The sequence below is a fragment of the Ranitomeya variabilis genome, chromosome 5, assembly GCF_051348905.1.
Source record: "Ranitomeya variabilis isolate aRanVar5 chromosome 5, aRanVar5.hap1, whole genome shotgun sequence".
In the NCBI taxonomy this organism is placed as follows: Eukaryota; Metazoa; Chordata; class Amphibia; order Anura; family Dendrobatidae; genus Ranitomeya; species Ranitomeya variabilis.
Window position 1 is genome coordinate 597,346,411 of NC_135236.1, and position 15,502 is coordinate 597,361,912.

The 15,502-nt window shown below is 43.9% G+C and overlaps 1 protein-coding gene across 2 annotated transcripts in view; it reads right to left on the bottom strand.

The window, feature by feature from the left end:
• LOC143776550 (A disintegrin and metalloproteinase with thrombospondin motifs 2-like) overlaps window positions 1-15,502 on the bottom strand; it is a 793,125-nt gene that overhangs the window by 192,285 nt on the left and 585,338 nt on the right. For both annotated transcript variants that reach the window (XM_077266022.1, XM_077266023.1), the window contains exon 15: window positions 5,623-5,703. In XM_077266022.1, coding sequence (XP_077122137.1) covers window positions 5,623-5,703 — 81 coding nt within the window. The remainder of the gene's footprint in view (window positions 1-5,622; window positions 5,704-15,502) is intronic.

Sequence of the window (15,502 nt, forward strand, 5' to 3'; positions counted from 1 at the left end):
ATATTTTTCATTAAATGTGTTTATAGATTAATTACACCAAAAAGTCCTCAATCCTATTTATAAAAGTCAAAACCGCTAACAGGAAACAAACACTTATAAAGAGGAGGCTTTTAGAAAGTTAAAAAAATCTTTATTAGGACAATTTATTAAAAGCAATATGATGCAAAAGCATATGTAGTATAATTTATTATGAACAGGGGGAGTGTAAATACGGAAAAAAGATGGGTATACCTGGATAAAAAGCATGTGCTCTGCTATATCTCTTAAAGATCAACTTGAATATAAAGTAATTTATTCCTACTACATGGTCTAGGTCCTATAGATAGTTATACAAGATGTAAGCTTGATAAAAGGGAATACTATTAAATTCTATCAAAAATATGAGTAATATACAGACCCTGCATCAATGTATATACTGTAACTATCAAAGAAGGGGGTCATAATGAACACATGCAGTGTCCATATAGGAATACTGTATCCACATAAGACTAAAAGGAACAACCTAAACATGATCACAAACACAAACATAGAAGACCTTTGATACAGGTAAAGTTACCAGCACTGAAGGAAACCAGGGACCATCACTACCAACGGACTTTTTGCTATTGAAAGCTTCGTCCACCCCTGGATAATAAAGACATTTTTAGCCTTCTACAAAGCCTCATCTTTATAAGTGTGTTTAAAGATTAAGCCACACAATATAGTAGCCTGCTCCAATCAGGAGTGGTACATACTGAAAAGTGGTTGCAATCCAAAAGTTGAAAATTAAAACCTATAATGGAAAACAGATTCTATGAAAAGTAGAAAGGCAGATATAGTATAGGACAAAATAGTCAAAGTCCACACAAACAATTTTTGATAAAAAGTGTTAAGAAAGAATGATAGCTCTAGAACGCACCATTCCAGTGGGTTGATTTAATTTTAGCACTGGAGTGGTACTCATTTAAGTTCCCTGACACTAGTCTTATACTTACCAGCCACTGTCTTCAGCTCTTCTCGGCGCCACTCTGGTTCCATGTCGCCATCTTGTAACCGCAACTTCTGACTGACCAGAAGTCAGAGGTAACAGTTACTGACGCAAAACATAAGTCTATAAGAGCTTCGTTATAGCTTAACTCTGGCTCTCATAGACTTACACTGAGATGTAACTTCTGGATCCCTCCAGCAAATACTGGAGCAATACGGCAGGTCACAAACCACAGGAGACAGACCAGAGCGACTGATAAAAGATGAAGACAGCGGTTGGCAAGTATAAGACTAAGTGCGGGGACCTTAGATTAGTAGTACCCCTCCAGAACTGCAATAAAATAAATGCTGGAGTGGTGCCTTCAAAGAAACTAGCTAACAGAATTTGTGGTGTCTTACATTTATTTAATATCTTGATTCAGATCACAACTATTTATTTTGAGCTCTGACGATTATTGGTATATTATGGCTACGTTATTGCTTTTCTTTAGTTCTATTTCACATGGATTATGGTGCCATTTTTATTGCGTATGCACTATTGATTATATTAATATCCAAACTGAAAACACCTTTTCATAGTTCAGGGTATTAAGTCAAGTCTACATTCTCCAATTCTTACACTGATTAGCTATAAATGAACATATCAAAAGTACAGTATAAACTTCTCAAGCATTTTCAGTATTATACATGCCTACTAGTGATGAGCGAATATACTCGTTGCTCGGGTTTTCCCAAGCACACTCGGGTGATATCCGAGTATTTGTTAGTGTTCGGAGATTAAGTTTTCATCGCCACAGCTGAATGATTTACAGCTATTAGCCAGCATAAGTACATGTGGGGGTTGCCTGGTTGCTAGGGAATCCCCATATGTAATCAAGCAGGCTAATAGCTGTAAATCATCCAGCAGCGGTGATGAAAACTTAATCTCCGAACACTAACAAGTACTCGATCACCCGAGTGTGCTTGGGAAAACCCAAGCAACGAGTATATTCGCTCATCACTAATGCCTTCCAATCTATCAGAAAGACACCGTGCTTTACTTTACTCTCCTGTAAAACACTGAAAATAGGATTCAAATAGTACTATTTGCTAACTGGAAACATTCTTGTGATGATGCTTACTAGGAATGCCAGAATCTTTATAAATTTGATTTTGCAAGGTGCACACATTTTACAAAAAAAAAGATTTGTGGCAAAAAAATTGACAGAATTGAAGCTACTGCAATTGTCCTGGAAAAATGTATAAAACACTCTGAGCTCTCCTAAGACTGTATACAACTCTCTTCAACCTCTTTAACACAAATACAACTTTAGTAATGTCAAAGTGACCTCATCATAAAAGCAGATAGTAAACTGGTAGTAACCTGGAGCACATTTAATAACATAACACTGACAGACTTCTCATGATTTTTGTTAATTAAAAATGTTGCAAAATGATTGTGCTTAGTAGTTTATGATTAAGTAAACAATTCTGTGCAATACAATAATTCAAACTGATGGTGTCACAGTTAGAAGTAACATCATCCTGCTGCAACTACGATAGTGTTGTGGAGGCAAGCATTTTTATTGGTACATTTCTGGAGCCATTTTTTCTAAGACACCATGTCTGGGAATTCGCATACACATTGCCTTTAATAAAATGGACCCGGCATATCCATCAACATATGATAAATAGAGAATATTAAATGTATATAATGCATATTATACTGCAGTAGAAGCACAGATATACATAAAAGAGTGTTAGAGATAAGGTGTAAATTGTGAATTGCAAAGTGCAACGCAAATTAGTACAGCTGAGGATTTATATAATAAAAATCCCTCTAGTCTATTGATGCAAGTGTTGCTACTTCCATGCATATGACCCAGAAGAGCATGCTTCTAAGGTGTAACGCGGTGTAATGCAGTCTGTTAAGCTGCTAATTACCCTGTGTGACCAACTTTTTACTATTTATGCTGCGTATGCAGCATCAATTGTAAAAAGATCTAATGTTAAAAATAATAATAATTAAAAAAAAATCATGATATTCTCAACTTCCGGCGCCTTGCCCGATCCTCGCGACGCTCCGGTCCCAAGAATGCATTGCGGCAATGACCGGAGATGACGAGACCGCTACATCATCACGTGTTATTGCCGCAATGCATTCTTGGGACCGGAGCGTCGCTAAACGCCTGGGCTGGATCCGGGGGCCGCTGGAAAGTGAGTTTATAACTATTTTTTATTTTAATTCTTTTTTTTTTACAGGAATATGGTGCCCACATTGCTATATACTATGTGGGCTGTGTAATATACTGCATGGGCTGTATAGAAATTCCAATAGGCAACATTGGTGGTGCATATAGATCACACAGATATTAGTATTATAACACCAGATAAATGCACCGCCCGTGTATGGACAATACGGATAACTGCCAACACATAGTAAACTAAGAACAAAAAAATGCAGTCATAGAATCCAATAAAAACCACTTTTTATTAATAATCAGTAAAATTACACAGATAGAAGACCAAACAGTATATGGTGAGACCAGTAGATGGAAAAGATGCCTAAAGCAACATGAAAGAAACTAGTCACCCGGGAACTAACGTCCCCAGTGGTGGTCCGGAATCAGCCCGTACAAGTAGAGGGGCATATACTACAGCGCAGGATCAGTGCACAAAAGGTATCAGATAGTCACAGTGTCTGTAACCTAGTATAACCGGGAATATCCAGCAGTACCGTGGCTATGAATAGAAAAGAAGCACTGAAGTAAACATATCACCTGCTATGAAGAGTCCGGTCCAGCCCAGGGGACATCAGATGGGGGGTGATCTGATGTCCCCTGGGCTGGACCAGACTCTTCATAGCAGGTGATATGTTTACTTCAGTGCTTCTTTTCTATTCATAGCCACGGTACTGCTGGATATTCCCGGTTATACTAGGTTACAGACACTGTGACTATCTGATACCTTTTGTGCACTGATCCTGCGCTGTAGTATATGCCCCTCTACTTGTACGGGCTGATTCCGGACCACCACTGGGGACGTTAGATCCCGGGTGACTAGTTTCTTTCATGTTGCTTTAGGCATCTTTTCCATCTACTGGTCTCACCATATACTGTTTGGTCTTCTATCTGTGTAATTTTACTGATTATTAATAAAAAGTGGTTTTTATTGGATTCTATGACTGCATTTTTTTGTTCTTAGTTTGCATGGGCTGTGTAATATACTACGTCTCTGTGCTATATACTACGTGGGCTGTGCTATATACTACGTGGCTGTGCAATATACTTTGTTCTATACTGCGTAGCCTGTGTTATATACTATGTATCTGTGCTATATACTACGTGGCTGTGCTATATACTATGTGGGCTGTGTTATATTCTATGTGGGCTGTGTTATATTCTATGTGGGCTGTGTTATATTCTATGTGGGCTGTGTTATATACTACGTGGCTGTGCTATATACTACGTGGCTGTGTTATATACTTCGTGGCTGTGCTATATACTACTTGGCTATGCAATATACTACGTGGCTGTGCTATATACTATGTGGCTGTGCTATATACTATGTGGCTGGGTTATATACTATGTGGCCTGTGTTATATACTAAGTGGCCTGTGTTATATACTACGTGGGCTGTGTAATATACTGCGTGGGTTGTGCTATATACTACTATACATATTCTAGAATACCCGATGCGTTAGAATCGGGCCACCATCTAGTCCTATTATATGCTCCCTCATTCTGGTATATGCTACCCAATCCTGGTCCCCCATCCTGGTATATCCTCACCCATCCTAGTATATGCTCCCCCATTCTGGTATCCCATCCTATTATATGCTCCCCCCATCCTGGTCTCCATCCTATTATATGTTCCTCTATCCTTGTACATGTTCCCCCATCCTTGTACATATTCCACCAGCCTGGTATATGCTCCCGAATCCTGGTCTTCCATTCAGGTATATTCTTCTCCATACTGGTTCCCTATCCTGGTATATGCTCCCCCATCCTGGTCTTCCATTCTGGTATATGCTTCTCCATCCTGGTTCCCTATCCTGGTATATGCTCCCCCATCCTTGTACATGTTCCACCAGCCTGGTATATGCTCCTCCATCTTGGTCTTCCATTCTGGTATATGCCGCCCTATCCGGGCCCCCTATCCTGGTATATGCTCCCCCATCCTGGGCCCCCATCCTATTATATGCTCCCCATCCTGCCTGTCCTGCTGTTGTTCCAGGGCGCTGAACAGAGCTGGAGTTACAAAGGCTTAAAATCTACAATAATTATTCATCCTCATTTGCACATCAATTCAAACGCTGATGTCTCAGAAATAGAGGAATGGACGACTGTCCACGTAAATGTACTGCTGGACTTGTCTCTAAAAAAGCCACATATACAGTTTGGGATGGAATCTTGCTGACAGATTTCATAGAGGCTGATAGCCCCTCCTGATTGGCTGTGCTATACTATGTGATAGTTGCAAGGCATTATGGGGCAATGACGCCTGAGGTCATGTTAGTGTTGCACAATAAGCAGATGTCTATTCCTATGACTTATTGATTGGCATGCCCCTTTCTCCCATGGGCGGCCATAGACACGGCCATACTTTGCCTACAGGTAGATCTGTCCCTTCATATAAGATTTTAGAACACAGCGTTTTCTGTACTTTGCTATTTACCAAGATAGTGGGTGGATGATTCGGTTTCTTGAATTAGTAAATGCCGTGCGCCAGCTGGAATTTCAAATATCCTAATGTAACCTGTAACAAAACAAAATCAATATTAAACTAGTACAAAGGCATCGTAATCAGACCTGGAAAGTGAGGGCAAATAAGAAGGTCCATACCAAAAATATTGGTAATTTAATATCTTTATTAAGAACAGACAAATAACATAGAATCTGTTATGGTGCCATAATGGATGAGCTAGGGATCCTCAATTAAGTCTGAAAATTAGTTTTAATGAGTATTAATTTTATGAATAATTATGTTTTTAACAAAAAAAAATAAACTTTATAGGGTACACTCCCTGGGAGAGCGGGGGTTGAAAATCTGCCGTTGTTCCAAAGATACTGATTTTTAACCCCTTCACAGCGGGACCCATTTCCGTTTTTTCCTCCCCTTCTTCCCAGAGCCGTAATTCTTATTTTTGTATCCACAGACATACACACGTGGTCAAAATTGTTGGTACCCCTCGTTTAATGACAGAATAACCCAAAATGGTCACAGAAATAACTTGTATCTGACAAAAGTAATAAAATAAAAGATCTATGAAAATTAACAAATAAAAGTCAGACACTGCTTTTCAACCATGCTTCCACAGAATTAAAAAAAATAAATAAAACTCATGAAATAGGCCTGGACAGAAATGATGGTACCCCTGAAAATAATGTGACAAAAGGGACATGTTAAATCAAGGTGTGTCCACCAGGGCCGGACTGGGACTAAAATTCAGCCCTGGCATTTGAAGTTACACAGGCCCACTTGTCACATGGTGAATATAGAATATATTTGTGCACCCGTATGTCATAAGATGTGAGGTGCGTTTAACAAGACTATATAACATACAGTCCCAGATGGTCCCGTATTACAGCTCACTCTTATTTATTGCTCCAAGGCCGGGGTCACATGAGCGTATAACATGGCTGAGTGCTATGTGATAAAACATCGTATAGCACTCGGCTCAGTGTTATCCTTTGGTACAGCTCAGATCTGCGATTATTTTCACATGTCGATTCGGCATGAGAGAACAATCACGGCATGCTGCGATAGGCAGCAACATTCGGGTCTATGGGTGCATGTGAAACATCAGACTGCATTTGGATGTCATCCCAGTGCAGTCCGATTAAGGGCTGTCCCACACGTCCAGATAATTCCGGTACCGGAATAAATCGGTACCGGAGTTATCCGTGTCCGTGTGCCTGGGAACTCACGGAGGCCATACCTGCGGCACACGTGTGCCGCCCGTATGGCGAGTGGGTACCACACGGAGCGTGTGGTACCCACTCTGCATGGTGCTGAAGCTGCGATTCATAGCTTCCCTGCAGCAACGTTTGCTGTAGAGAAAATATGAAGAATAGTGTTTAAAATAAAGATCTATGTGTCCGCCGCCCCCCGACCCCCTGTGCGCCCCCCCCGCTGGTCAGAAAATGCTTACCCGGGTCCCCCGTCGGCTGTCGCTCCTTCCTGGTCTGGCCGCGGCTTCTCCTGCATGCGGTCACGTGGGCCCGATCATTTACAGTCATGAATATGTGGCTCCACCTCCCATAGGGGCGGAGCCGACTATTCATGATTGTAAATGATCGGCCCCACGTGACCGCATACAGTAGGAGGCGCGGCCAGACCAGGAAGGAGCGAGGGAGCGGGTAAGTATTTTCTGACCAGCGGGGGGGGCGCACAGGGGGTGGGGGGGCGGCGGACACATGGATCTTTATTTTTAACACTATTCTTCATATTTTCTCTATAGCAAACGCTGCTACAGGGAAGATATGAATACCGGCTTCAGCACCATGTGGGGGGGACAGCGCTTACTGTAGCGCTGTCTCCAGCACGCACACGGACCCCAGACGGAGAATGTCCGTGTGAGGTGCGTGTTTTACACGGACCCATTGACTCTATTGGGTCCGTGTAAAACGTGCGCTCCCACGAACACTGACATGTCTCCGTGTTTGGCACACGGAGACACGGTCCGCAAAAAATCAATGACATCTGAACAGATGCATTGATTTTTATGTGTCTACGTGTGTCAGTGTCTCCGGTACGTGAGGAAACTGTCACCTCACGTACCGGAGCCACTGACGTGTGAAACCGGCTTATGCAGAGAAAGGTAATGGAGGAGATGGAGAAATTACTTTCTCCCTCTCCTCCGCAGCTGTGCTCTGATTCTCCCACGTGAGAGGGAGGAGGAGGATCGGAGCACAGAGCACTGACACTCACTTCAGAGCTGGAGCCGAGGGTCATTGGCATATCGCATCCATTGCTCTTGCATCTGATGTTATATGCTTAGTGTGATTCCAGCCTTAGTTGCAATACCAAAGAAAGTTGCTACTTTACACACAGAGCGGGGTTTCGTGGACAATGAAGATGATGCTGCGCTTTCCATAGTGCTATGGTCTGGTCCAAAGTGACCACATCTACTATATAATTGTCTAAGGGCACTTCCGTCTGTCCGTCTGTCTGTCGCGGTTATTCGTTCGCTGATTGGTCTCGGCAGCTGCCTGTCATAGCTGCCGAGACCAATCAGCGACACGCACAGTCCAGAAGAAAATGGCCGCTCCTTCCTCCCCGCAGTCAGTGCCCGGCGCCCGCATGCACCCCTCCGCTCACCGCTCACACAGGGTTAATGGCAGCGTTGACTGCGGTGTAACGCACTCGGTTAACGCTGCTATTAACCCTGTGTGACCAACTTTTTACTATTGATGCTGCCTATGCAGCATGAATAGTAAAAATATCTAATGTTAAAAATAATAAAAAAATAAAAAATAGTTACATACTCACCCTACGTGGCTCTGTGCTGTATACTGCGCGGCTCTGTGCTGTATACTGCGCGGCTCTGTGCTGTGTACTGCGTGGCTCTGTGCTGTGTACTGCGCGGCTCTGTGCTGTGTACTGCGCGGCTCTGTGCTGTGTACTGCGCGGCTCTGTGCTGTGTACTGCGCGGCTCTGTGCTGTGTACTGCGCGGCTCTGTGCTGTGTACTGCGCAGCTCTGTGCTGTATACTGCGTGGCTCTGTGCTGTGTACTGCGCGGCTCTGTGCTGTGTACTGCGCGGCTCTGTGCTGTATACTGCGCGGCTCTGTGCTGTATATTGCACAGCTCTGTGCTGTATACTGCGCGGCTCTGTGCTGTATACTACGCGGCTCTGTGCTGTATACTACGCGGCTCTGTGCTGTATACTACGCGGCTCTGTGCTGTATACTACGTGGCTCTGTGCTGTATACTATGTGGCTGCCCAGTATACTATGTGGCTGCCCAGTATACTATGTGGCTGCCCAGTATACTATGTGGCTGCCCAGTATACTATGTGGCTGGGCAATATACTATGTGGCTGGGCAATATACTATGTGGCTGGGCAATATACTATGTGGCTGAGCAATATACTACGTGGCTGGGCAATATACTACATGGCTGGGCAATATACTACGTGGCTGGGCAATATACTACGTGGCTGGGCAATATACTACGTGGCTGGGCAATATACTACGTGGCTGGGCAATCTACTACATAGCTGGGCAATATACTACGTGGACATGCATGTTCTAGAATACCTGATGCGTTAGAATCGGGCCACCATCTAGTTAGCTATATTTTGCTTCTATGGGAAAAATGTGCACAGAAATTTAGCATATCTGCAAGAAAAATGAACACGTTGGGAATTTGAAGCACTCACTGCAGGTTAGTTTACACTGCTTAAAAAAGCCCATTGGGCAGTAGATTTTTATACGGTAAATCCCATCCACATTGATGAACTGTAAGATGCTGCCTTTTTGATGCAACAAAAATATGTAGCGCCAAAACACACCAAAATCTGAGAAGCCGACAGCGTTTTGGACACAGCGGATATGTGCTGCGTCCAAAGTGCTGCCTAAGGCTATATGCACACATTGCAGATTTTTCAGCTCAGTTACCCACGGATTTACAGCGGATTTCTAGCGTTTTTGTGCAGACTTCACCTGCGTTTTACACCTGCGGATTCCTTTAAAGGAATGTAAAACACTGCGGAATCCGCACAAAGAATTGACATGCTGCAGAAAATACAACACAGCGTTTCTCCGCAGTATTTTCCGCAGCATGGGCACTGCAGATTTGGTTTTCCATAGGTTTACATGGTACTGTACAACGCATGGAAAACTGCTGCGAATCCGCAGCGTCCAGTCCCCTGCAGATCCGCAGGCAAATCTGCAATGTGTGCACAGACCCTAATACTGAACATCTATACATACCCTTAAAGTGAACCTGACCGCTGATACGTGCTGTGTGACCCATGGGCAGCACATATCCGGTATTGGCTGTACGATCTAAGCCAGGTATGTTTGTCTCTGAAACGCTGCGGCATCACAGAGAAAAACATGTCTGACTTCTCCTCTTCGGCTGCCAATGACTGGTGTGTCTCTGTACTCGCAGGCAGGAAGAAACTTGTCCCTCAGTGGGAGCGGATGGGGAAAAGCCACCAGGGACCCACCTATCTGACAAGTCACCCGTGTGGCTGTGGTTCTCGGCGGCTTTTAAAGTGTTTTTTTCCCTGAAACAGCAGCAGCATTTCAGAGTCAAACATACCTTTCTGGAATCATACAGTCAATGTCTGATACATGCAGCCTGCGGAACGAGCAGCATGTATCAGCCATCAGATTCCCTTTAAGATCCCATAGGTGCCATTTATGTCACATGGTTGACTATTATCCTTATCCCTTTGAGAACTATAACTCCCAGCATGTACAGAAGCTCCTATGGCATGCTGGGAGTTCTAGTTCACCACAGGAGTGATTTTCTTTTGAGTTCACCACAGGAGTGGTGATTTTCTTTTGAGTTAGGGTATGTTTCCACGGTCAATAAATGCTGTGGATTGGACGCTGTGTACAGCCGCAGCGTCCAATCCGCAGTGTAAAGATGTTACAGCATAGTGGAGGGGATTTTATGAAATCCCATCTCCACTATGCATGCAGGGACACCCACGGCTTCCCTGCGTATACGCACATGCGGTGTGTCTGTCTAGACTGCAGCATGTCTATTTATCTGGCAGAGACGCTCTGTCTCTGCCAAATAGCACAGTCCAATGTTTAGAATGAGGTGATTCCGCATGGTTCAATATACCCATGCGGAATCACCGCACGAACAAAAGCCGACAGCGCTTACGACGGAGTGGGAATGTGCTGCATCCAAAGCGCTGCCAATACTGATTGTGGAAACATAGCCTTAGACCAGGTTCACATTGCGTTAACAGCAGCCCGTTCAACACGTGCGTTAACGGGCTGCTGTTAATGCAAGTACCGATATGTCGTCGCGCTAACGCAGATAGAGCTAACAGATGCTCTGTCTGTGCTAGCGGTGATGGACCCGGAAACGCTGCAGCCCGCGTCCCAGGGTCCGTCACTCAATGGCGGCACATCGCTAGTGCACGCCCATTGTGGGTGTGCGCTAGCGATGCATCTGTCATAGGAATGAATGGCGGCGTTAACGGACTACGTTACACCGCGTTATGCCGTGGTGTAACGTAGTCCGTCTAACGGACGCCAATAACGCAGTGTAAACCTGGCCTTAGTGGCATTGGAGCAGAGTGGACACAGCTTTTTTTTTTTTTCTTAATTCTATTAATGCTTGCCTTTTAGCAGCTTCTTTTTTCCAACTCCGGTACTTCCTGGTCTTCTGCTCAGGACACTCACGTTAAGGTTATCAGACAGCAGCTCCTAAATCTTTTCTGTCCCTGCTGCCTCGCTGGACAGGAGGAAGTGGGCGGTCTGATGTCCTGATCACCGGCTGCAGTAAAAGTGGCAGGGTCGGAGCAGAAGAGAAGAGCAGAGCGCGCCTCTCCACCTCTCCCCCTCCCCCCTGCCTGTCCGTTACCTCACTGCAGCTGGTGTGACCAGGACACCAGACGCAGCCGCAAACTTCATCCCATACAGGCAGTGATTTTTACAGAGCAGCGTGCTCTGGCTGCAGCAGAAGCTGACAGCATAAAGGAGCAATAGATCGAGCGGCCCACTACAGGGACCGGCCGTTCTGGCATTTGCCAGAAATGCCCGATGGCCAGTCCGGCCCTGGTGTCCACTATCTAGCATCACAGGTGTCTACAGGCCCAGTGAGTGGACCTGTATATAGGGCTACAGATACTCACTGTGCTGTTTGGTGACATGGTGTGTATCACACTCAACATGCACCAGAGGAAGCGAAGGAAAGAGTTGTCTCAGGAGATTAGAAAGTAAATTATAGACAAACATGTTAAAGGTAAAAGTTATGAGACCATCTCCAAGCAGCTTGATGTTCCTGTGATTACAGTTGCACATATTATTCAGAAATTTAAGATCCATGGGACTGTAGCCAACCTCCTTAGATGTGGCTGCAGGAGGAAAATTGAAGACAAATCAAAGAGACAGATAACACAAAAGGTAACAAAAGAGCCCAGAAAAATGTCTAAACAGATTAAAGGTGAACTTCCGTTGTTGTATGAGCCAAAGTGGACTTCATAAGAGACGACCAAGAAGGACACCTGTTGTAAACTCTGTTTTCGGGCTCCCTCTTGTGGTCACAGGTGGTATTGTGTGAGTTTTGTTTTTGGGCTCCCCCTGGTGGCTTTGTTTGTTATCCTGCGGGTCTGTGGCTGATCAGCTGCCTCGTTATGCACTAGGGAGGTTCCTATTTAGCTCTGCTTTTTCTCCACTTGTTGCCGGCTGTCGATGTATTCAGTGCTATTCTGATCTCCCCTGATTATCTTCGTTTTCAGTCTCTTCTGGAGAAGCTAAGTTTCTGTTTGATTATTTTTTGCTCATCAGTCTGCAATATGATTTCTGTGTATGATGAGTTTAGTCCAGCCTGCTAATATGTGAGTTCTTGCTGCTGGTAAGCTCTGGGGTACGGAGTTGCTTCCCCCGCACCGTTAGTTGGTGCGGGGGCTCGAGCAATCTCTGCGTGGATATTTTGCTTAGGGTTTTCTATTGACCGCACAGCTCCCTTCCTATTTTCTGCTATCTAGTGTTAGCGGGCCTCATTTGCTAAATCTATTTCATCTCTGCGTTTGTGATTTCCCCTTAACTCACCGTTAATATTTGTGGGGGGCTTTTCTATATCTTTGGGGTCATTTCTCTGAGGCAAGTAAGGACTTTACTTTCCCTCTAGGAATAGGTAGTTTCTCAGGCCGTGAAGAGACGTCTAGGATTTCCAGGTTACGTTCCACGGCTGCCTATAGTTGTGTGTGAATAGGATCAGGTTGCGGTCAATCCAGATACCACTTCCCCAGAGCTGGTCGTCGGTTTAGTTACTTAGCTAGTCTACTTGCGATCCTTGCCACTAGGATCATAACAGACACCACTGTTGAAAAAAATCATAAAAAGCCAGACAAATTTGTCAAATGACATGTTGACAAGCCACACACCTTCTGGGAGAATATCCTATGGATAGATGAGACAAAAATGGAACTTTTTGGCAAGGCACATCGGCTCTATGTTCACAGATAAAAAAATGAAGCATATCAAGAAAAAACATTGTCCCTACTGTGAAACATGGAGGAGGCTCTGATATGTTACGGGGCTTCTTTGCTGCATCTGGCACAGGATGTCTAGAATCTGTGCAGGATACAATGTAATCTGAAGACTATTAAGGGATTCTAGAGAGAAATGTGCAGTCCAGTGTCAGAAAGCTTGGCCTCAGTTGCAGGTCATGGGTCTTGCAACAGGACAATTACCCAAAATACACAGCTAAAAACACCCAAGCATGGCTAAGAGGAAAACATTAAACTATTCTGAAGTGGCCTGCTATGAGCCCTGACCTAAATCCTATTGAGCATCTTTGGAAAGAGCTGAAACATGCCGTCTGGAAAAGGCAACCTTCAAACACGAGACAACTGGAGCAGTTTTCTCTTGATCTCTTGGGGAGTGGGCTAAAATACCTGTTGAGAGGTGCAGAACTCTCATTGGCAGTTACAGGAATCGTTTTACTGCGGTGAGTACTGTATGCCTCAAAAGGTTGTGCAACAAAATATTAAGATAACGGGTACCATCATTTCTGTCCAGGCCGATTTCATGAGTTTTATTTATTTATTTTTTTATTCTGTAGAAGTATGGTTGAAAAGCAAAGTATGCCTTTTTTTTTATTCTCATACATTTTTTATTTATTATTACTTTTGTCAGATTCAAGTTATTTCTGTGACCATTGTGGGTTTTTCTGTCATTAAATGAGGGTTACCAACAATTTTGACCACATGTGTATGAGGCTTGTTTTTTGTGGGACGAATCCTTTTGTGTGACACGATTTCCACATAGTGTACTGGAAATAGGAAACAAATTCCAAGTGGGGAGAAATTGTGAAAAAAACATAATACTGAAATAGTTTTTTAGGAATTGTTTTAACGGTGTACATTTTGTGGTAAAAAAAATATATATCATTTTGGGATAGATGTGACTTCTTGATCGCTTGTTACAGGAACCAAAAAGAAAGTAATTTTGTCATTCTTGAATATTTTTGGTTTACGGTTGTTAACCAATTGGGTTAATTATTTTTGCATTTTGATAGATTGGACTTTTCTGAAAGCACTGATACCAAGTATGTGTATTTTTTATTCATTTTTATTTTTAATGGGGAATAGAGGGGTCATTTGAACTGATGCTTTTTTTGTTTTTCCATCCATTTTAAAACTTTTTTTTCTTTTTCCTGTTCTTGTTAGCCCCTGTGATTGTCTGATCGCCCGAGCTATATGCAGCGATGCCACAGCATCACTCTGTAGAGCAGAAATCAGTCTACTTTGAAGCTCAGCCACAGACTCGGTTTCAGAGGGGCTCCGTAATGACACGCACGGAGGTCTTCACCAGATCCACTGCTGGCATAGCAACCTATCGGCAACCTACGATTACTTCACTGGTGTTTCAATGAGTGCATGGAGTAAAGGTACCGTCACACTCAGCAACTTTGCAATGAGAACGACAACGATCCGTGATGTTGCAGCGTCCTGGATAGCGATCTCGTTGTGTTTGACACGCAGCAGCGATCTGGATCCCGCTGTGATATCGCTGGTCGGAGCTAGAGGTCCAGAACTTTATTTCGTCGTCAGGTCGGCGTGTATCGTCATGTTTGACATCAAAAGCAACGATGTCAGCAATGTTTTACATGGAGCTAATGACCTGTGAGAACGATAAGTGAGTGGCCGTTACGTCACTGGATCGCTCCAGCATCGTTCTGGAGCTGCTGTGTTTGACGTCTCTACAGCGACCAAAACAGTGACGCTGCAGCGATCGGATCGTTGTCTATATCGCTGCAACGTCGCTGAGTGTGACGGTACCTTAACGGCCTTATACCAACTCCTGTTAAATGCCACTGTCAAAGATTATGAAGTCATTACTGACGTTATTATGGCAGTGCTTGTGCATTTCATGGAGTCAAAGTAAAGTTGCGCAGACCCTTATTACTTTATTTAGATTGTCGTTTTTAGAGAAAAAGCCCTTACTAGTCTCAAATCTCCTATTAATATGAGAAGGAACATAAATAGTTAAAGAGAACCTGTCAGCTCCTCCATGCCCCCCAGAAATACCAGCAGTTGCATCTGCATATGTAGACACACTGGCTAACAGAGCCTCTCTCTTTGAAGCCGGGACACGTACACCTAACTTCAGAGGATCAATGATGAGAAGAATAAGCCACCCACATGTGCAGCAAGGTATGTATAGTGCTTGCAATGTTGCCGATGCTTGTAAGTTATGTTATCACACCCACAGGGGCGTGGATCACAGCTTAGTGGGCCGACTAGTCTGGGGACACTAACGCCCCATGGAATAATCATAGCCCTCATTTACATATCACAAACAGACCTTAAAAATACTTCATAATCTCTGACATTTAACAGGAGCCGGCATAGAGCA